Genomic DNA, 21,294 nt, shown 5'->3' on the forward strand with positions numbered 1-21,294 from the left:
TCTCTTGTTGCGGAGCACTGGCTCTAGGCGCACGGGCTTCAGTAGCTGTGGAGCACAGGCTCCACAGTTGTGGCTCGCAGGCTCTAAAGAGCAGGCTCAGTAGCTGTGGCGCATGGGCTTAGTTGCTCCGCGGCATGTGGGATCTTCCCGGACCAGGGCTCAAACCCATGTCCCCTGCATTGGCAGGCAGATTCTTAACCACTGAGCCATCAGGGAAGTTCCCCCACCTACTTTCTATCTAGCTGATTCTTACTCCATCTTGAAGACTCAGTTTATATTCTATCTCTTATATGAAGTTTTATCTAGCTTTATAATTTACAGTAAATCCTCCATTCGTGGAACTCCTAATTTTTCTTCTTACTCTTTGCCTCATTTGACACTTAACTGCATACTGCCTTGTGATTCCTCTCGTTTTCCTCTCTTGTATCATTATTTCATCTGCAGAGTGTGGCAAAGTTCACCACTGTGGGCTGTCACAGCTACTGTCCTCAGTGTGGGGTGCTCTATCCTCCCACCCCCATTCCCCGAAAGAACAAATATGGTTCCCTAAGGTGATAAGGGAAAGCCCTCTCCTTGGGTTGGCTTTAAAAATACATGGCAACCCAAAAGAATGGAGAGCGGGGACTCAAATAGGTATTTGTGTGCTCATGTTCATAGCAGCATCATTCGCAATAGCCAACAGGTGGAAACAACCCAAATGTCCATTGTCAGATGAACTGATACAATGTGGTCCATTCACACCATGGAACGCTATTCTGCCCTACAAAGGAATGAAATTCTGATAATGCTACAACATGGATGAACCATGAAGGCATTAGGCTCAGTGAGTAAGCTAGACACAAAGGGACAAATATTGTATGATTCCACTTCTATGAGGTAATAATCCAATTCATATAGACAGAAAGGAGAACGGGTAGTTCACGGGCTGGGGGAGGGCGGACGGGAGTTAACAGTTTAATGGGTACAGTTTCAGTTTGAGAAGATGGAAAAGTTCAGGAGACGAATGGTGGTGATGGTTGCACAACAATGCGAATGTATTAACGCCATTGAAGGCTATATCTAAAAATGGTTAAAATGATACATTTTATGTTATGTGTATCTTACCATAATTTTTAAAATGACAATATGAAAAGGGTTGGTTAATGTCCTCAACCGCGAATCTGCAGGCTTCTCCACGGCCTCCCTATGCCATTGGGAGCTCCCTGAGAACAGGGAAACGTGTCTCCCCTCTCAGTCTGGGGCTCTCCCAGGACCAGAAAGGGATTTCCTCAAACGGGGAGCTAATCCTTGAGAGTTTGGACTTGTCATGTCCATCATCAGACTGAGATGCTTTCTGATGGTGGAGCTGCCTAGAACGGGTGAGGCTGTGCCTCCTCCAACAGACCGGGAGTTATCCCAGTGAGTGTGTACGGGGTGGAGAAAGTGGGCTTCGTGTTTGAAATTGTTGCCTCTCCGGCCCAGCCCCTGGGCTCACGAGCCCCGCAAGCGCCTAACGGCTTTCTGCCCTCAAGCTCCAACCTCTCCCCTCCAAGTTCCGCGGGCTCAGAACGCCAGCGGGTTGTCCGGCTGGGCGGGCAGAGGCCGCTTCCGCCCTCTTCCAAGATGGCCGCCTCCTCTGCGACAGGCCCGGTCACGTGAGCACCCTCGCCTATGAGGTAGCCGGGGCTGGGTCGGCGATTGTCCCTTCCCGCGCCCCGTCCCGAGTCGGCGACTGCCCTTGTCAACCGGAGCCTGAGAAATCATGGCAACTGGCTCGGGCTGGGAGCGAGTGGCAGCTGCGGCAGCGGCGGCAGTTTGGTCGCGGGCCGGGGCGGCGGAGCGGCGGCGGCGGCGGCGGCAGCAGCACTGGCGCTGGCACCGGCCCTGAGCACCATGCTGCGAGGCAGACCCGAGAGAGAGCTGGCGGCCTGGTGGGAGGCGGAGGCCGTGGCCGCGGCCAAAGCGCATGCGGCGAAGGAACAGGTCCGCGTGGACCCGGGCGCAGCCGGGGAGCCGGAGCGCAAGGCGGGGGAGGAGCAGCCCAAGGAGCCGACCCCGGCGCAGCCCCGCGCGGCCGAGGAGGGCGACGCCCGCGCCCCACCGCGGCCGCCGTCCACGCTGCCCATGTACCAGGCGAAGCCGGTGTCGGCGCAGGGCCTCTACCCGCACGGGAAGTCCAGGAGCAAGAACCGTAGCTGCAAGCGGAGCTCGGACCGGTCCGAGGAGTACTGCTCTCCGCGGCCTGTCACCGTGGACAGCTCCAAGGCCAGGACCTCCCTGGACGCCCTGAAGATAAGCATTCGCCAGCTCAAGTGGAAGGAGGTGAGGCCCGGCCCGGCCGCGTGGGCACAGGGGGGTGGACTGGACGACCTCAGAGGAGACGGACGGCCCAGGCCAGGTCTGAGGGCCGAGCTCCTGCTGTGCGCCACGCTTGTCAGCCGCAAACTGCTCATCCTTCAAAGCCTAGCCCCCAAGTCACTTCCTCAAGACGGCTCTAGACCCCTCCAGGTCAAGTTAGCCACTCCCTCCTCTAGCGCCCCTGCAGCTCCGCTCCAGCTCCATGGTGTCCAGCCATCAGCGCTGGCCTTCCCACATGGTAGATATTTGTTTATATGTCTGCTCCCTCCACCAGTTTTTGAGTCCCCGGAGGCCTGGATCCTCTCTCTGTCTTTCACTTCTTCCTTAAGTTATATTTGTTTAGCATTTACTGGGTGACCCTTGGGGCGGTTGAACCGTTTGTACTTTGGAGGCAGGCAGACTAGGGTCTCAGCACCCTGCCACTTAGCTCTGTGACCTTGAGCAAGTTGCTTCACCTCTTCAGCCTATTTTCTCCTCTGTAAAGTGAGGCTAATAAAACCTATCTCATAGTTTTCTTAGTATTAGAAGACTCGCCGCTTATTGTAGTATAGCCCAAGTGTGCAATAAATGGTAACTAACCTTACCACTACTCCTTTCTCTCTTCCACCATCACTATCACCATCACATCACCATTAGCATCATTGTCATCAGTGTAGGCACTGTGTTTTATGTTTCAAGGCTTGGCTTATAGCAGGTGTCAGGAAGTGGTGGGTGAAAGGGTGAATGAAGGAGTGGGTTATTTGTCCCTGAACTCATTTTAGACCCGGTGGGGGCTGGGATGAAGCACCAGTGACATCCAGAGATATCTGTTGCAGTTGGCGGAGTGGATAAAGCCATTTGACTTTATTTGCAGCACCTAAGGTTATTTAATGTGCTTTTGGGAGTGTCAGGATTGTGGTTTGGGGTAGTCGAATCTGGAGGCTTGGACCCAGATGGTCTGCTGATGGTATAGGATCTGTAGCAGGCAACATGAGGACGCAGGTCCTTAGCCCTGGGTCTTAGTTATAGTAGAAGTTCAGGAATGGTTTAATGAAGTTGGAACATGCAGAGAGGTGGCCACAGAAAGGATTGATGAGGTCAGAGGGTTGATATCGCAACAGAAGGGGTCGTGTGGTTTGGAGGGCAGTCAAGAATCAGGCAGGGCAGACTTCCAAGTAGGGAGGTGTTAGCCATTGCGAAGTCTGATTCCAGGGGTCAGGGCCCCCCAGCCTTGGGGCTTGGGGTTCAGGGGAGGACTTTGATGCCTATGAAACCTGGAGAAAGTGAGGGAGGCTCCCAGTACTAGGTGTCTGGGTTTCGGGACAGGGTCCCAGGTCCAGACCAGAGATATGAGCACCAGAACAATATAAACCTGGAGAGCCTGTCAGTACTATAGTCTTAATGAAGGGAGGATCCAGGAACTGAGACCAGGCCACAGAATTAAAGAAGGCTGATTGGCCCAAGCCTGTGCTTAGCTTAGCCCTGGGGAGGAGAGAGACGCAAAACTGGCCAGATCTCAAGTGATGGAGCCACACAGACTCAGGAATCAGCAATCACACGTGCTGGGCCAACTTCATTCACTCATTCCGTAAGTGTCCATAGTGTCCACTGTGGATACTGGGCCCTGCGAATCAAAGATGCTTAAGATGTAACCCTTGCCTTCAAGGACCTCCAGGTTCAGTAGGAGGTAAGACACAAGTAAAGAAATCATTGCAGTAGTTACAGGGCCTTTGCTACTGCTTCTTGAAATGCTCTTTTCCCAGCTGTTGGCATGGCTTACTCTGTTACTTCAGATCGCTGATCAAATGTCACTTCCTTGAAGAGGCCTTCCCCCAATATCCCTCCACTTGTCTTTATTTTTTTTTTCATAGCACTGAACTCTAGTGACATTATATTTTGTATTGTTTATTGTCTGTTTCCCTCAGTAGAATGTAAGCTCCATGAGGGCAGGGGCCTTTATTTTATTTACTGCCATATCCTCAGGTGCTCGGCACATAGAGGTGTTGATTGGATGAACACCTTATGGAATGAGCGTTTCTCTCTCTTTGTAAAGGCATACATGCTATAGGAGATAGAGGGGGGCCATGTCAGGGCCAGGTGCTGGAGGAGAGAGCCCTGAGCTGAGTTCTGAGTGCTGAGAATGAGTTGGCATTATTTAGGGGTCGTCGACTTTGGCTCCCTGGCCGAGGGAGTGGGATGGACCAAGCAGAGGTGCATTTGGGGCTTCACAGGTAGTTCAGTAGGGCTGAGTCATAGAGTGGGGGGCAGAATGGTGAGAGAGGGGGCAGGAGGGGTGAGCAGGGGTCAGATCATGTGCTACACTGTGGAATGTGGATTTTTTTGGAAGCCTACATGAGCCACTACAGAATCTTAAGCATCTTCTGTTTATCTGCTGTGCTACTTTGGCAAGTGAGTTAAATTCTTTAGGCCTCAGTTTGCCTGTCTGTCAAATGGGGTTGGTCGGTGGTTCCCAGTCTCCTTACCGCTGTAGCCACATAATGGTAATGTGAGTCTGTGTGTGGCCCTTGCACAGGTGAACCCGGTGGGGTGAGCAGTTTACAGGGCGCTACCTGTAACTGCCTCCTCCAGCCCCAGTCCTGCATGTTCTGCTCAGAAAGCATGTTGGCATGTAAGTGGAGATGCTCATTCTAGTATATTTTAAAACATAATTCACTCACAACAAGACTTGACTATTAGACATGTAATTATTTACATAGTCAGGCTTCCCTATTCGTCTGTGAGGTCCCGAGGACAGGAGTGTTGTCTGACTTGTGTCCCTGATGCCCAGCAGATGGCGGGTGATCCATAAATGAATGAATAAATGACTTGCAACAGAGCTCACATCTCATCTTGACACCATAGAATGTGGAGTTTGAAAAGTGCCAGACTGGGTAAACTTTGAAGTTCCTTCCAGCTTTAAACAATGGTCATGGTATTCTTAGTACCTACCACAAAATTGGCTGCATGACAATTAACATATATGTAAACTGGGTACTAACAAAATGTAAGCACAGCCTCCCCAGGCCTCAGTTTCCCCATCTGTTACAGGGGTGCTGTTGGAAAAGGTCACCTCTAGCGCTCAGCACTGATATTCTAGGAGCAGGAAGTCTGCTGGGGGCTGGGTTGCAAGGAACTGAGCTGCAGTGTCCCTTGTATGTCATGCTGTGCTGTCACTGCAGGATTTGGGAGTCCCTAGCTGGCTGGCTTTGGCAGGGGTTGGGCAGCAGCCCAGGCAAGAAATAAGGTTACGAGCACCAACCAGCTCTGAAAGCTCTGTGTCTCCTTTTGCGAGTGAGTGGTGAGGGGCTCCACCATCGGGCTATTCAGCAGGACAGCGCTGAGCCAGCGTGGGACGTTTGCTCAGCTGCAGGGCACAATCTCACTTCTTTCTGCACTTTTCTCTTTTCTGCACACACTTAATGACAGTAACGATAACAGTGATACTGAACAGCAACTGTGATGAAGCCTTCCGCAGCTCTTCCCCCGTGCCAGGCACTCTTCTAAGTGCTTTACATTATAGCCAAGGAGTTGATTCTCCCAACAACCAATAAAGTAAATGCCCTTTTGTCTCCATTTTACGCAGGAGGAAATCGAAGTACACAGAAGTTAACGTATTCAAGGTCCGACAGCTGGTAAGGGGCAGAGCTAGCATTTGAAACAGGTTTCCACTTGAAACCAGCCTCCCATTCTGTGCCCTTCCCACTGCTCCCCGCTGGCTGATACTGGCGGACCCTGGGTCAGGGGTGGCATAGACATGACAAGTCCCTCCTTGCCCTCCAGGGATAGACATGCATACAGAAGATTGCAGTCCAGCCTGGGAGTTGAGTGGGTAGATGGCATTCCATACAGAATAGGAGCAAAGGCAGGGAGACCCGGTTTTATATGCAGGATGGGGTGATGGTGGCTTAGAGAGTGTGTGGAGAGCAGAGAGAGATGAAGAAGGAGCCAGGTTGGAGGACGTCGAAGGCCATGCTGAGAGGTTGGCACTTCTGGCTGAATATAATCTCAGATTCTTGCCATATATAGACCGAGCTTCCCTTGCCCACTCTGTCAGTCTCAAGGGCCCCACACCAACTCTCTGAAATGATTCAGTTGTCAGTTGTAACTCCAGTCAGGTCTAATGCAATGGTGCCCACCATGCTAAATTTGTTTCTCAAAGGACAGTTCACAAATGTTAGCTCTGTAAACTTGTAGGTAAGACGAAAGTTTATTCTAGAAGAGCAAAATCATGTTTACAGAGTCACCGTGAAGTTGCAACGTGAAGAGGGATGGTTCCTGGCTCATAGTAGATGTTCAATAAATATTTACGGAATTGTATGGTCCTCTTCCAATCGTGTGAGCCTCTCTCCCCCTCTCCTGTATATTCTTTTTGCAGTTCTGACACCCTCATTAGAGAAAACCTTAGGGAAAAGACACCATGGAGGATAGATGCCACTGTTGTTGTGAGCTGCCCTCCTTGGAGATGTCGGTTGTGTATTTGTGCGCAGTGGTACCATGGACACCAGCTGACGTGAACGAGGGCACTGAGAGATTTGATAGAGGGACCTTTGTTGATAACAGTTGGCATAAGCCCCATCCCAAGATCTATTACAGTGTGAACTCTTTGTCTGAGAGTGTCCAAATCAAGTGCTGTTTTCTGAAATGTATCCAGCCTTTCTTCAGAACGTATATATATACCTATGCTATCATCCTATTTATAACTTGTACTATGTTAGTTACTGTTTATGAAATACCGTATTATGTGCTAGGCATCGTTCTACGTGCTTTATACTCATTAAAACTTGTGTAAAATGTTTATTATGGATTATTTTATTTAATCCTCGCAGCAACCCTCTGAAGTGGATCCCCTTATCATTTCCAATTTACAGATGAGGAAACTGAGATTGAGAGGAGGTTAGTTCAGGGGTGAGCCCAAGTTCACACAGGTAACAAGGGGCCGAGCCATCCAGGGCCTGTGCTTGTAGCCAGTATGCAATCCTATACTGTCTTCTTTGCTAATCCTTTGCTAAAATCCACCCTGCAAGGAGTTACTCTATTTTCATTATTCCCAGATAACAATTGAAGAAACTGAATTGGGCACAGCAAGTAAGTGGGAGGGTCAGGGTTCAAACAGTCTGTCTTGTTCCCAAGCCCACTTTTCAGTATGTTTTATCATCCTCCACTTCTTAGCCCTCCAATTCCTCATCTGACTCATAACTCTGAAATGGCAGGGGTGTCACTTAGAACCAGGAGGGTGACATTGCAAACAGGACTTAAAGTAAAACACATTGAAACATATCCTGCCTGGCAGAGGGAGCATTTGGTGTCTGCACCTTGCAAATCCTATCTCATCGCTGCCCACGAGGGAGAAGAGATTCTGGTGCATTTGACTTGCCGAGTGGCCTTGCTCCTCTGCAGGATGTGAGCCTGCTGCATGAACTGCTGTGTCTCAGACTCTTTGGGGAAGAAGGCAGATTAGAAAATGAAGAATTGTGTAGTTTAACATTCCTCCCTTTCTTATTTTAATGATAGTCATCGCGAGATTTACTTTCCATTTTTTGAAAACAGCATTACCTTTAGGGACGGTTTATAGCCTACTCCATCAAATGTTCGCCTTCAATAGACACGTTATTTTAACGCCTAGTCCACTAGAATTTTTCCTTTGCAAGTTAAGCTTGTCACACCATAAAAGTCACAATTCACTGCCACTCTTATACAATATATATAATAGCTTCAAGAATCCACACTAATGCCTTAGAGTCCTTTAAAAGACAGTAAATTCCAGGAGCTCATATTCGAGTTCTATAACTACTACAAATAAAAATATGGGTTTTTAAGGTGTTAAAATTGTTAGAGCAGTTTTCTGTGTTATACAAACATGCCCTCTGCTGTAAATAGCCTCGATTTTCTTAGCGTTCTCGATTTTGGTTTTGTATCGGCAGAAGTTGAGTGCAAAAATTCAGTCATACATTTTCTTTTTCTTTTAAATCTGTTCCTTGAAAAGAACATATTGTAAAGGTAATTGGCTACTCTTTTAAGTGGCTTCTCTAGAGTGAAAGTATTGTGTTCCGGAGCTAGCGTGGACTTTGAATTCAGACAGATGAGTTAAAAATCCTTGCCACTGATTACTTGTGTGACCAAGCCAGTTGGGTACCGCATACAGAACCACTCTGAGCGTCGACTTTTCGTCTGTATCGGTGGGCTAGTGATGCCTCTTGCAGAATTCTTGTGAGATTAAATGAGGGGATGTATGTAAATTGCCTTAACCCAGTGCTTTGCACATGGTCTGTATTCAGTTAAGGTTACTTTTCCTTCTGTTGCATAACCATAGACATTGGTTATTTGATCTATATATTTTTTTAAACTAGAAAACAACTAGTATAGAATTTCATCTGCATATATAGGTTACTGGTTAAATAGACATGACCGGCTCATTTGAATCATTTAACCAATACTTTGAGGCCTGCTTTGTGCCGGGCTATATTTGGGTTCTTGGGATACAGCAGATAACAAAAGCACCCAGAGACCTCTGCAGGATAATGGAGAGTTACAGTTACATTTTTTGCATGAATGTCAACGTGATGTAGTTTAGGTTTAAAATTTTTTAAATAACACTGATTTAAAGTTCTTTTCTTTTAAAATCAATTACACTTTTAAGGTTTCACGAGTTTAACTGAATTATTTTAAATTTATTTTATTTTTAAATTTATTTTTGGCTGCATCGGGCCTTCATTGCTGTGCGCAGGCTTTATCTAGTTGTGGCCAGCAGGGGCTACTCTTCGTGGCGGTGCGCGGGCTTCTTATTGCCGTGGCTTCTCGTTGCGGAGCATGGGCTGTAGGCACGCGAGCTTTAGTAGTTGTGGCACGTGGGCTCAGTAGTTGTGGCTCTCGGGCTGTAGAGCGCAGGCTCAGTAGTTGTGGTGCATGGGCTTAGTCGCTCCCTAGCATGTGGGATCTTCCTGGACCAGGGATCGAACCTGTGTCCCCTGCATTGGCAGGTGGATTCTTAACCACTGTGCCACCAGGGAAGCCCCTTAATTGAATTTTTTAAAGCCTCTATTCTGGGCCTGGTGCCTGTCTCATCATACTCTGGTATATTAACTATATATGTCACCATGGGAAACTTATTTTAGCTCTTCAGGTGACATCAGTACTTAACTTTTGTGTTCATAAAACAAATAAGGAGGTTGTTGATGTGAATGTATCCGTTAGCTATATAGACGAGAAGCAGATTCCCTGGGCTGACTCCTTACTTTCATCCGTAAGCAGCCCTCCCCACTGACCCTGCAAAGTCCACGCCAGGCATGGGTTTGAATCTTGGCTCTGTGACCCTGGACAAGTTCCTTTACCTCTCTGAGCCAAAGGTGCCTCATCTCTAAGAATGAGCATAAAAACATGGTAGGCTTGTGAGGATTAATTCTGAAAACGTTTGAAGTGCCCGGTGCTTTAAAGTAAGAATACCTGTTGGTTTGGCTTTCCCTCCGATGAATTTCTATGACATCTTAATTCAGTTTTATAATAGAAAATTGATTGGTGTGAACAGGCAAATAACCTTGCTGTTGCTTTAATCAGTTTGGAGCCCCTGCTTCCCACATGGCTGCTCCTCCGCAGCGCAGTCACTCCCTGAGATCCCGCCACGAAGGCTGTGGTTTTGTCAGAGAGAACGATGGTCTTGTTTCTCTCTTCCAGATGGACTAACATCTCTCCTTCCGCATCACCTCACATCGGGCCCTGCCTTAACAGCTGCCTCGGCTGCCATTTGTGTACATGTTTGTTTCTCTGGGTGTTTTGAAACCGTTTTCTAGTAATTTTTTTGTTTGTTTGTTTTTTGCGGTACGCGGGCTTCTCACTGCTGTGGCCTCTCCCGCTGCGGAGCACAGGCTCCGGACTTGCAGGCTCAGCGGCCATGGCTCACGGGCCCAGCCGCTCCGCGGCATGTGGGATCTTCCCGGACCGGGGCACGAACCCGTGTCCCCTGCATCGGCAGGCGGACTCTCAACCACTGCGCCACCAGGGAAGCCCTTATTTAGTAGTTTTTATAAGTGCTCCCTAAGTCCTGGCAGGCATTGCTGACAGCTCCTTCTGTTCCCCCATCTGCTTCTATGTCACCTGAGAAAAACCTTCGCATCCTTATTGGAGCTGGAAGAATAGGGCGGTTTGTCTCGCGTGCTGTCATCCCTAAGTATAGTGTTACTTTTCAAAGAAGCCCTTCAGTCTCTCTGCCTAGAACTCTTACAAAGGCCAGTTTTCATATTTTGTTCGTTATGGTCACAGGGGGATTTTATTTGTGTCAGAACTGTGGTTATTGGAATTTTAAAAAGCAACAATGTAAAAATTTCTGGACATCTTAGATTATTTGCAAATACCTTTTGTTCAAATTCCAAAAACAATATGTGCTTATGAAAATTTATACAATTCCCAAATATGTAAAATAAAACCCCAAAGTCCCGCTGACCCCCATTTCCTGCCCTTCCCCTCTCCCATTCTCATTCTTCTCTTAGGGTAACCCCAAGATTGCAGTTTGGCATCTATCTTTCCAGATTTTTTTTTTTTTTTCTTATTCCTCTATGTATCAGGACCACTAAATTGTGCTGGAGTATCAGACAACCACAAACTATCAGTGGCTTGCTACAACAAAAGTTTCTTTCTTGCTCCCACCTAGGGGGTAGATGAGATTTGGCATGGGGGTGGGGCGAGAAAGGGCTCCCGCCATCTTGGTTATTCAGAGACCCAGGCTTCCAGCTCAGCACCTGCTTCAGTGAGTCACGGAGAGGAAGGGAACGTGAAACATTCTGCGCTGGCTTTTAAGCCTTCTACCCCGAGGTGATTCTGCTCACAGTTCATTTGTCGAAGCAAGATACATAGCATGGTGAGCTTCAGGGGGGGCTGGGGCATGCAGTCCTACCGTGAGAGTGTAAAGAGGAGAATCAAAACATCCCACTAATGACCACCAACTACACATCATATATAGAGATGCAAGAGATACATATATAGTATAGAAATAGAAATAGAAACAATTTTCATTTTATTTTAAATGCTGACACTGTACAATATATATGGTATTTGGCAAGTTTTTCTTTAGCAATACCTCATGGACATCTTTCTCTGTTAGTACATACGGATTCATTTCATTTTAATAACAACCAAAGAGTCCATTCGATGGATATACCACCATAAAACGTGTTGACAGATGTGTTTCCATATTTTTTGTTTGCTGTTACAAAGAATGGTGCAGTAAACATCACTGTGTACAAATGCTTCTGTAGGATAAATTCCTAGGAATTGTTGGGTCAGAGGATACGTGTACTTTGTATTTTGATAGTTACTGTCAAGTTTGCGCCAGCAGTGTTTGAAAGCGCTCATCCGTGCATATCCTTTCCAATGCTGTGTACTGTTAATCTTCTAAATCTTTGCCAAACTGATAGGTAAAAATATGTGCTTTTAATTTACATTTTTGTAATTGTCATCAGGGTTTGGCTTTTTTTTTTTTGCGGTACGCGGGCCTCTCACTGTCGTGGCCTCTCCCGTTGCGGAGCACAGGCTCCGGACGCGCAGGCTCAGCGGCCATGGCTCACGGGCCCAGCCGCTCCGCGGCACGTGGGATCCTCCCGGACCGGGGCACGAACCCGTGTCCCCTGCATTGGCAGGCGGACTCTCAACACCTGCGCCACCAGGGAAGCCCCTACGGGTTTGGCTTTTTGTATACGATTTTTAGTCATTTGTACTGTTTCATCTGTGAGATGCCTTTTTGTTCATTTATCTTTTGGGCTGTTTACGTTTGCATTCTGTTTGTTTGTGTTTCTCTTATTGGTTTGTAAATATTATGGGTAGTTACTTTTTGTCTCATTTGTGTTGTAAATCTTTTCCCCCCGTTGATATTTAAACATCTAATAATCATTTGCCTTGCATAATCTACATTATAATAATTTAAAACATTTTTTTTCTTGCTACTTACTAAAAGCAATCTTTATTTATTATTGACTTAGCTTAAGAGGGTAGAAGAAACATGCAATTCTGACTTCAGGTAATATTAAACTCCTGGAGAATTAAGAGGCAGTGTGGAGGGCCTTAGAGTCTTACATTTCCAGGAACTAGATATTTTATGTGGAACTGTCACATATATTTATCTAAGTTGACTTTTACGTTGTGCAGTAAGCATGGTAGACCTTGTTATTTCTGTTTTACAGATGTCAGTGTGGTGTGGAGTTAGATGGGGGTATGAATCCCCACCACTATTTGTTCTGTCACACGGGGCATCGTGATACTTGTTTTGTACGCTTGCTGTCCCATTTTAATAACATATGTAACCTGTATTCCAAAGTCAGAATGCACTAAGTATGTGGTCTGTTTCAACTTTCCCACCATTCAAAGGTGTTAAGTGACACACAGCTCAGAACTCGAGGGTGGTGTCCTGGCTCTCAGGCCAGGTCTTGTTACAGCGGATCATACTGTTTTCTCTAAGTAGAGTATGATTTCCTGACCCTTAGAAATAAGACCACTGGAAATTAGTGTTTACTGAAGGCATTCAGTGCAGGACTGGGCTTTGAGCCTGGCCGTTAGTTTTATTTAAAACCACATTTATCACTTATGTAAATAATCCCTGGGGACTTCCCTGGTGGCGCAGTGGTTAAGAATCCGCCTGCCAATGCAGGGGACACAGGTTCGATCCCTGGTCCGGGAAGATCCCACATGCCATGGAGCAACTAAGTCCATGCGCCACAACTACTGAGCCTGCGCTCTAAAGCCCGTGAGCCACAACTACTGAGCCCGTGTGCCACAACTACTGAGCCCACATGCCACAACTACTGAGCCCGTGCGCCTAGAGCCCGTGCTCCACAACAAGAGAAGCCACCGCAATGAGAAGCCGGCGCATCGCATAGAAGAGTAGTCCCCGTTCACCGCAACCACAGAAACCCCGCGTGCAGCAACGAAGACCCAACGCAGCCATAAATAAATAAATAAATAAACACACCTATTAAAAAAATAATAATCCTTGTACATTGTTTAAAATTTTATAAAAAAATAGAAAAACCCATTTTTAATCCCACCACTGAGATGCAATGACTGTTTTTTTAAAGGTTTTAATATTTAATTAAAAACCCAATTAAACAATGAAACGTTATTATTAGTAACTAAAAACAATTCAAACTCCTAAATATTTATAGTGCTTGTTTTGCAGTGGTGGGATTCTCTCTTTTTTTTTTAATCAGTGTATTTTATTTTTAAGTTGAAGTATAATTGATTTACAATATTAATTTCAGGTGTACATCATAATGATTCAGTATTGCAATGACTTTTTATTTTGAAGGATTTCATTTCAGTATTTCTTCTAGGCATACATTTTTATATTTTACAAAGCTGATATAATTTTGTTATATTAATATTAATGCCCACATTATAATTTAAACATTTTTCACACTATACAAATTTTTCATAAATGTCATTTTAATTACTGCAATATATCTCAGTGAAATATTTTTCATTATTTATTTTCATATTATTAAATGTTTAGATTGATTCATCTATGAAAAAAATTTTTGGTTTACTTTTTTCCCTATATTTCACATTGATTTAAGACAACTTTCCAGAAATGAAATAATTAGGTTCAAGGGCATATACATTTTAGGGCTTTGGAATGTATTGCCAAATTGCTTTCCAAAAAAGTTGTAGCAGTTAATATGCAACAGTGTATGAGGGTTCCTGTAAGTGCTTGCTTTTGAAGGATATAATGACAAATATTGGGGAAGAGAGTGAAATAAATGAATCTTCTCTCTGTCTTTACCAAATCTAATTCTAATAATCAGTGCCTAGCTCAGAGCAGGGCATTTTGACATGGCTATTTTGGTGTAGTCATTACATCTACATTACATTTGATAGCCATATCAAAACGTAAGCCACTTTTGAATTTTCAAATAATGTATTCAGGGGACATGTTTGAGTTGCTCCCCATCGTCGACCCTCTCCCTGCATCTGATTCCTTACCCCATCCGTGTTCTTCTATAGATGAGCTAAGACTTAAGCATTTTATGTACAGTTGAGCAAAGAAACTGCTGGAAGTCTCAATAGGTTATTTCTTAGGTTTTTGTCAGAAATACCTCGTATGAAAAAAGGATACATTAAGAGCTGTGTTCAAATGTCATATGCCATCATTAGCCAATAGGGAAGTGAATATCAGCACCACACTGAAATACCACTTTGTACCCACTAGGATGTCTATAATAAAAAAGACAGATAATCTAAGTGTTGGTGAGAATGTGGAGAAATTGGAACCTTCATACTGGTGGGAAAGTAAAATGGTGCAGCCATTTGGAAAACAGTTTGGCAGTTTCTCAAAATGCTAAACACGGAATTACCCCATGCCAGCAATTCACTCCTAGTTATACACCCAAGAGAACTGAAAACATAGGTCTACACAAAAACTTGTACAGTAATGTTTATAGCATCATTATTCACAATAGACAAAAAGTGGGAACAACCAAAGGCGTATCAGCTGAAGGACAAATAAAATGTGGAATATCCATACAGTGGAATAGTATTTGGCCATAAAAAGGAATGAAATACTGGTACATGCGACAACATGGATGAGCCTTAGAAGCGTGTTGTGGGAAAGAAGCCAGGCACAAAAGACCATATGTTATGTGATTCCATTTATATGAACTGTTGAGAATAGGAAAATCTATAAAGACACAAAGTATATTAGTGGCTGCCTAGAGCTGGGGGTGAGGGAGGCTTTTGATGGGAGAAGTGGGGAGTGACTGTTAGTTAGGATTTCTTTTTGGGGTGATAGAAATGTCCTTAAATCAATTGTGTTGATGGTTGCCCAACTCTGTGACTGTACTAAAGAATGTTGAATTGTACAATTTAAATGGGTGAATTGTATGGTCTGTGAATTATACTTCAATAAATCTGTTGAAAAAATGCCATATGCTTATCCAGTTCTCATCATTGAACAGTACTTATCTCCTGGGTAGTGACTGCAAATATGTTTCAGGAACTTAAATCAATCAAGGGCCCCTGTTAATTCTGCATGTTAATTCTGTGTTGCCAGATTGCCTGTCAGTGGTACCTGGGCTCCTTGGACACCTGTGTCTAACAGAATCTTTCCCTGGTGGCATAAAGTCGTGGCAGCTGTAACAGCACTCCAAACTTTCGTCATAAAGAGGGAGTTCTTTTTTTGGTGGGGGTGGAAATTCAAACATTTGCCTGAAGAATAAAGTTAGGGCTTATTATGGAGGCTCCATATGAAGCCCTGCAGTGATGCAGTGCAGCATATGGCAGTTGAAAGTATGGGCTTTGGAGCCACACAGATACGGTTTTGAAACAACACATTGTATAACACTGGGAAAATTTTACTCTGAGCCTCAGTTTCTTTATCTGTAGAATAGGCATAATACAGTCATACCTCATGGAGTTGTTTGTTGCCAGAATAAAAAGGTATAATCATGTAAAGTACTTAGCCTATAAATATCTGGTACGGTTGAATATTTCTAAATTAACATTTGGCCCTAAGCTTCTCTAGACTCACTTCACATATTCCATGCCTTGAACTTTACTGCCAACATCGCACTGCATGTGGTTATCTTGAACCTTCGTGCTGTGCCATTCCTCTTTACCTTTGTTCATATTTTTCCTTCTCCTTACTTAGAATGTCCCCTTCCTTTCTTTGGCTAACTTACACATTCTTCAAGGATCTCAATTTGATTAGTTTTTCCAAAGAAGCAACTTTTGGCTTATTGATCCATCTCCATTGTATCTTTGTTTTCTGTTTCATGGCTTTCTGCTCTTCTTTTCTTCAACTTTTTGAGGTTTATTCTGTTCTTTTTCTGACATTAGGTTGGACGCTTAGCCTATCATCTTTTCTAATAAAAGCATTCAAGACTACAAACTTGTCTCTAGATACTGCTTTAGCTGCACCCACAAGTTTTACTATGTAGCATTAAAAAAGTCACCTTTTAGTTCTACGTATTTTAAATTTTCATGAAAATTTTTTCTTTGACCCATGGGTTATTTGAACTGTGGCTTTTTAGAGTTTCTAAACATATGAGGTTATTTCTACTTATTATTAATTTCTAACTTAACTGCAGTGTGGTTAAAGGATGTTCTTCCTTTTTTAATTCTTTCCTCCCTTCCTCATGCCCTCCATCTTCATTTCGTTTTCCTTTTTTTTTTTGCTTTGTAGCCTAATACATGGTCATGTTCTATGTGTGCTTGAAAAAAGTGTGTATTCTCTAGTTACTGAATGCAATATTTTACATATGTACATTAGATTAACTTGTGGATTGCACTCCACAGATTTTGTAGTCCTAATATTTTTGTCTGATCTATTCATTACTTGAAGAGGTATATTTACATTTCCCTGTATGATTATGGATTTCATATCATTTTACATTGAGTTTTTTCTTTTTCCATTTCACCCTGTACTAGTCTGGAAGTTATACATTTTGTTTTTATTCTTCTACTGGTTATCTTAGAAAATGTAATATGTATATAATTTTGCAAAGTCTAAAGATAGTATCTTCACTCTCCTCTTAACAAGACAAGGATCTTAGGATGCTTTCATTGTGGTTGCATCCCTCCTGACTTATGTGCTTTTCTTGTCCAATATTTTACTTCTATCTTACTTTATCCTTTTTTTTTTAACTTCACAACTTAGACCTTATTTTTATTTTACATAGTCTCGGTGTATTTTAGGTTTACCCACATGTTTACCGTTTTCTTTGTTCATTATTCTATTTTACGACTCAGACCTTCCTTCTGAGATCATTTTCTTTCTCCTGGAGTAATCTTTTAGAAGTTCCTTTAGCAAGGGACTATTTGTAATAGGCTATCAGTTTTTATTTGTCCAAAATTACCTTCATTTTTCCCTCACTCTTGAGAGATAGTGTTGCTGCACGTACATTGCTAAGTTGGTAGTTTTATGATCTCAGCCCTTTGAAGATATGCCACTGTTGGCTCACTTCCATTTTTGCTGTTGAGAAGTCAGCTCTCAGTCTGCTTTTTTCTTTTGCTCGTGAAGTGTCTTCTTCTTTCTGGCCGCCTCTAAAATCCTTTCTTTGTCTTCGATGTCTTCAGTGTCATTATGACTCCCTAGGTGAGGATTTCTTTTTATTTATTCTGCTTGGGATTTGTTGAGATTCTTGTCTCTGAGGTTTTTTATCTTTTACTAATTCTGGAAAATTCTCATCTATTTTCTCTTTCAGTATTATCGGTCACCCAGTCTTTCTCTTCTCTCTTCCTGGAGTAATGAGTTAGGTGTTTGTTGGACCTTTTTTTGATAGTGAGCTCGTGTTCCCTGCAACTTTAATCTCTGATAATTCTTTGAGGTTTGGGCTTAAAGGGAGGATTTTCATCTTTTGCAGATGCTTCAGAGGGCTCTACTACCCCAGAACACTTAAAACTAAAGTTTAGGTCTTAGGCTTTTGAGGTTATTGGCGTAGCTGAATTCTGACTCCAGGCTTGCGTCAAGAAGGTGTTATGACGGTGCTCTGAGGGAGGAGACTCCTCTCCTTCTCTTTCTCCTTCCTGAGCCACGGCCAAGACAAGGCAGATTTTCTTCTAGTTCACCCTCTGAGGGTATGGCTTTGCAGATGGTCTGGCTGGATATGGGAGTTTCCAATGTGATGCTTGCCTTGCCGGCAGACATTCAGGGGCCAGACCACATGCAGAGGTTAGACCATTGCCTATGTACACGGAAAAAGATAATTACACTTACCTTTTAAAAAGTTCACCCCAGCTGCCCTACAGAGAATAGATTAGAGTTCCAGCAGGGAGGCAGAGGCAAGTTTGGATGCTATTGTAGACCCCAGGGGAGAGACGGTGCTGCCTGGGACAGCAAGGTGCTGGGTGGGGAAGGTTATTGATTGAGATGGTCTGTCTCTTCTCCTAAACTATAAGGTATTCAGAGTGGCAAGGAGCTTGTCTTATTCATCTTTGAGTCCTTCATGCCTGGCACAGAGAAGGCATTCAGCAAATGTTAATTGAATTGAACTGTGTAATCAGTAATGGTTCTAGCGCTGTTTTTTTGTGACCGTTTTCTTTAAAGGGAAATGACATAAAGGCATTCCAGGCAGTGAACTCATCCTATTTCTGGCATTGCGAAGCTCAAGCCAGAAATAGAGAGCCAGCTGTTTGTCAGCCCCTGCAAGCCTTAGGTTTCGGCCAGGTTTACTTCCATGATAGCATAGCTTTCTTTAGCCTCTACACTTGTTCCTTTCTTACGGAATCTCAGATTCTATTTGAAACTACCTACGTAAAGCCTTACCATCTTACTGGGCTTTCTCTCTAGGCAGGTTGCAAAGATGTCCGTCTAATGCTATGTTATAACTGTGAAACCTTCTGACTCCTAAGACATTCTTATTGGGAAAAAGTGTTCTGTGTCTAAGGAACAAACGGAGAGGCAAATGGTCCCTGCTGGGTGACAGTTTAATAAGCTTCAGCTGGCCGCTTAGGACTGTTCTAAGAGCGTATGCATTACTGTTCCATTAGAATGTGTAGAAGTATTTCTAGAAAGTACAGTGAAGTAAAGCATACATATATGATTTTAAATTCTGAGGCCTTGAAGATCTTCATTTAAACAAATATATGTTGGGGCTTCCCTGGTGGCGCAGTGGTTGGGAGTCCGCCTGCCGATGCAGGGGACACGGGTTCGTGCCCCGGTCCGGGAGGATCCCACATGCTGCGGAGCGGCTGGGCCCGTGAGCCGTGGCCGCTGGGCCTGCGCGTCCGGAGCCTGTGCTCTACAACGGGAGAGGCCACAACAGTGAGAGGCCCGCATACCGCAAAAAACAACAACAACCAAACAAACAAAACAAACATATGTTGAATGTTTCCTGAGCCCCAAGCCCCATGCAAGGCACTGGCAATAAAGACACAATCAGACACCGTCCCTGTGCTTGAACCAGGATCACTCCTGGCCCATACTGTCCTTTTGTGTGAGTTAGAAAAAGGTGTCCCCTCCTTAAGGAAAAAGATATTAAATTAGTCAATATATTATTTCCATTTCAATGACAAATTTGTTACAGCAAATGGATTATTAAGGACAAATGAATATTAGCTATTACATACTATTTACATGGTATCCTAATGAAGTACTTACTGACTTAGAATTCAGAAATATTCTGCCACAGTAGACAAACATCAGATGATTGAACTACAATATGAAACTTCAGATTTAACTAGTGCACTAATACCAATGAAGGATTTTTTTAAAAGTTGGAAGTAGGGAATTGCCTGGTGGTCCAGTGATTAGGACTCCATGCTTCCACTGCAGGAGGCCTGGGTTCCATCCCTGGTCGGGGAACTAAGATCCTGCATGTGGTGCAGTGTGGCCAAAAAAAAAAATTAAACAGCTGAAAGTAGTCACCAGTTATACTTCAGATGGAAAAGTAGATCTTATTTAGAAATACAGTCTATTTTAGATTTTATTAGATCAGCAAAGTCTTTTGATAATCTGGTTTGTCAAAGGGGAACAATATATATTGTCCTGTTGAAATGAGACACTTGACTACCACAGGCCAGAAAATTCTCATCATAAATATAAAATGGCCCAAACAAAATCATCTGATGATGTTTATTTACCAAGCCCGGATATTTCTGAATTCCTGGTTTAAATCAACAAGTACTTTCATTACAATAATATGTAAATATTATAACTAATATTTGTTATCATGAATAATACATTTGTTGTAGAGTAAAATATATAAAAATAAAATATGAAAAATATTCCAGGTATTAAAGATGCCTGCATGTGCACGGCATCACTGCATCCTTGTGCATGACTTAAAAGCCACACGTGGTGGCCTTGGGAGGCCCAGTCTTGGGGGCGCAGAGATAGCTGATGATTCCAACGCGCAATGCCAAGAGTTAGTTCTATTAGAAGTGTGCACGAAGTGTGCTGGGGGCCAGAGGGAAGCAGGCCAACCGGGAGGTATGGCAAATGCCGGTGCGTGTGAGAGGCACTCAGGTGAGTAAGGTGCATGGTCTTTTGGACATATTTCGGCTGTTGGAAGCCTGTAAGCCTTCTTTCTGGGTTCCTGCTGCATCCTGGAGAAGTGAGATAGCTGAGCCCCAGATTGGTGAGGTGTTTCTATTTTTAGATGGACTGTGTTGCTCTCTCCTCCTGCCGACGTCTTCTGTCTTCAGGTCTCTGCTCTCACAGCATGAATCAGCTCTATTTTATGGCTTGTTAACTTTTCTTTCCTACCAGATTTCAGATTCAGCTCAAGGGCCATATCTGTCTTGTTTATTATTGGCCCCTCACACTCCAGTGCACGATGCCTGGAATACTGTATAATAAGCTTCTGACAGATATTGGCTGAGATGATTTTTTCATTCATTCCTTGAACATTTCCTGAACGCTTATTTTGTGCCATGGACTCCGCTGCGCCCTGGGCGAGCAAAGAAATGACACCCCGTGGGTCTCTCACTCTGGCCACTGTGGCCCAGTGAAGGAAGGGCAGTGTTAAAGGGGGCGTGGGCGCAGCCGGCTCCGATTCAGAGCTGGTGGGGGCCTCTGAGCCAAGTGTGGAAGGCAGAGGGGGTTGAGCAAGGTTTCGGGGTGTGGCATCAGGACAAGTATTCAGACAGGGCCAGCAGGCACGGCAGCATGGTGGTGAGCTACAACACTGGGGACTGCAAACATTCCCTCTGGCTGGAATACAGGATTTGAAGAGAGGAGAGCGAGGGATGCTGTGACCTGAGAGCCCAGTCGTAAAGGTCCTAACTGCATACTGAGAGCTGGGGAGCCACGGGAGGGATTTAAACAGGTGTGTGTGTGTGTGTGTGTGTGTGCGCGCACGTGCACGTGTGTGCGCAGAGAGACGGAGGCAAGAGAGAGGCAGAGAGACGGAGGCCCAGGGGGAAGCCGAAGGCTGTCTTTACCAAAGCAGTGGGGAGAGATCTGTGGGCTACTCACATCTTCAGAGCCTGGGTACCACGCTATTTAATAAAGGCCTCATTGCTTGATGGGCCATTAAGTAACCAATGATATATTTCAACCTC

At 44.5% G+C, this 21,294-nt stretch overlaps 1 protein-coding gene across 4 annotated transcripts in view; it reads left to right on the forward strand.

Annotated features, from left to right (window-relative positions):
* The first annotated feature begins 1,699 nt into the window (after positions 1 to 1,699).
* Positions 1,700 to 21,294, forward strand: part of TTLL11 (tubulin tyrosine ligase like 11) — a 270,093-nt gene continuing 250,498 nt past the window's right edge. For 3 of the 4 annotated variants that reach the window (XM_060014202.1, XM_060014203.1, XM_060014204.1), the window contains exon 1: positions 1,700 to 2,301. In XM_060014202.1, the coding sequence (XP_059870185.1) occupies positions 1,873 to 2,301 (429 nt within the window). In that variant the 5' untranslated portion in view covers positions 1,700 to 1,872. The remainder of the gene's footprint in view (positions 2,302 to 21,294) is intronic. The other variant, XM_060014205.1, reaches the window with a different exon arrangement.

This window comes from Delphinus delphis, chromosome 6, assembly GCF_949987515.2.
Source record: "Delphinus delphis chromosome 6, mDelDel1.2, whole genome shotgun sequence".
Taxonomy (NCBI): domain Eukaryota; kingdom Metazoa; phylum Chordata; class Mammalia; order Artiodactyla; family Delphinidae; genus Delphinus; species Delphinus delphis.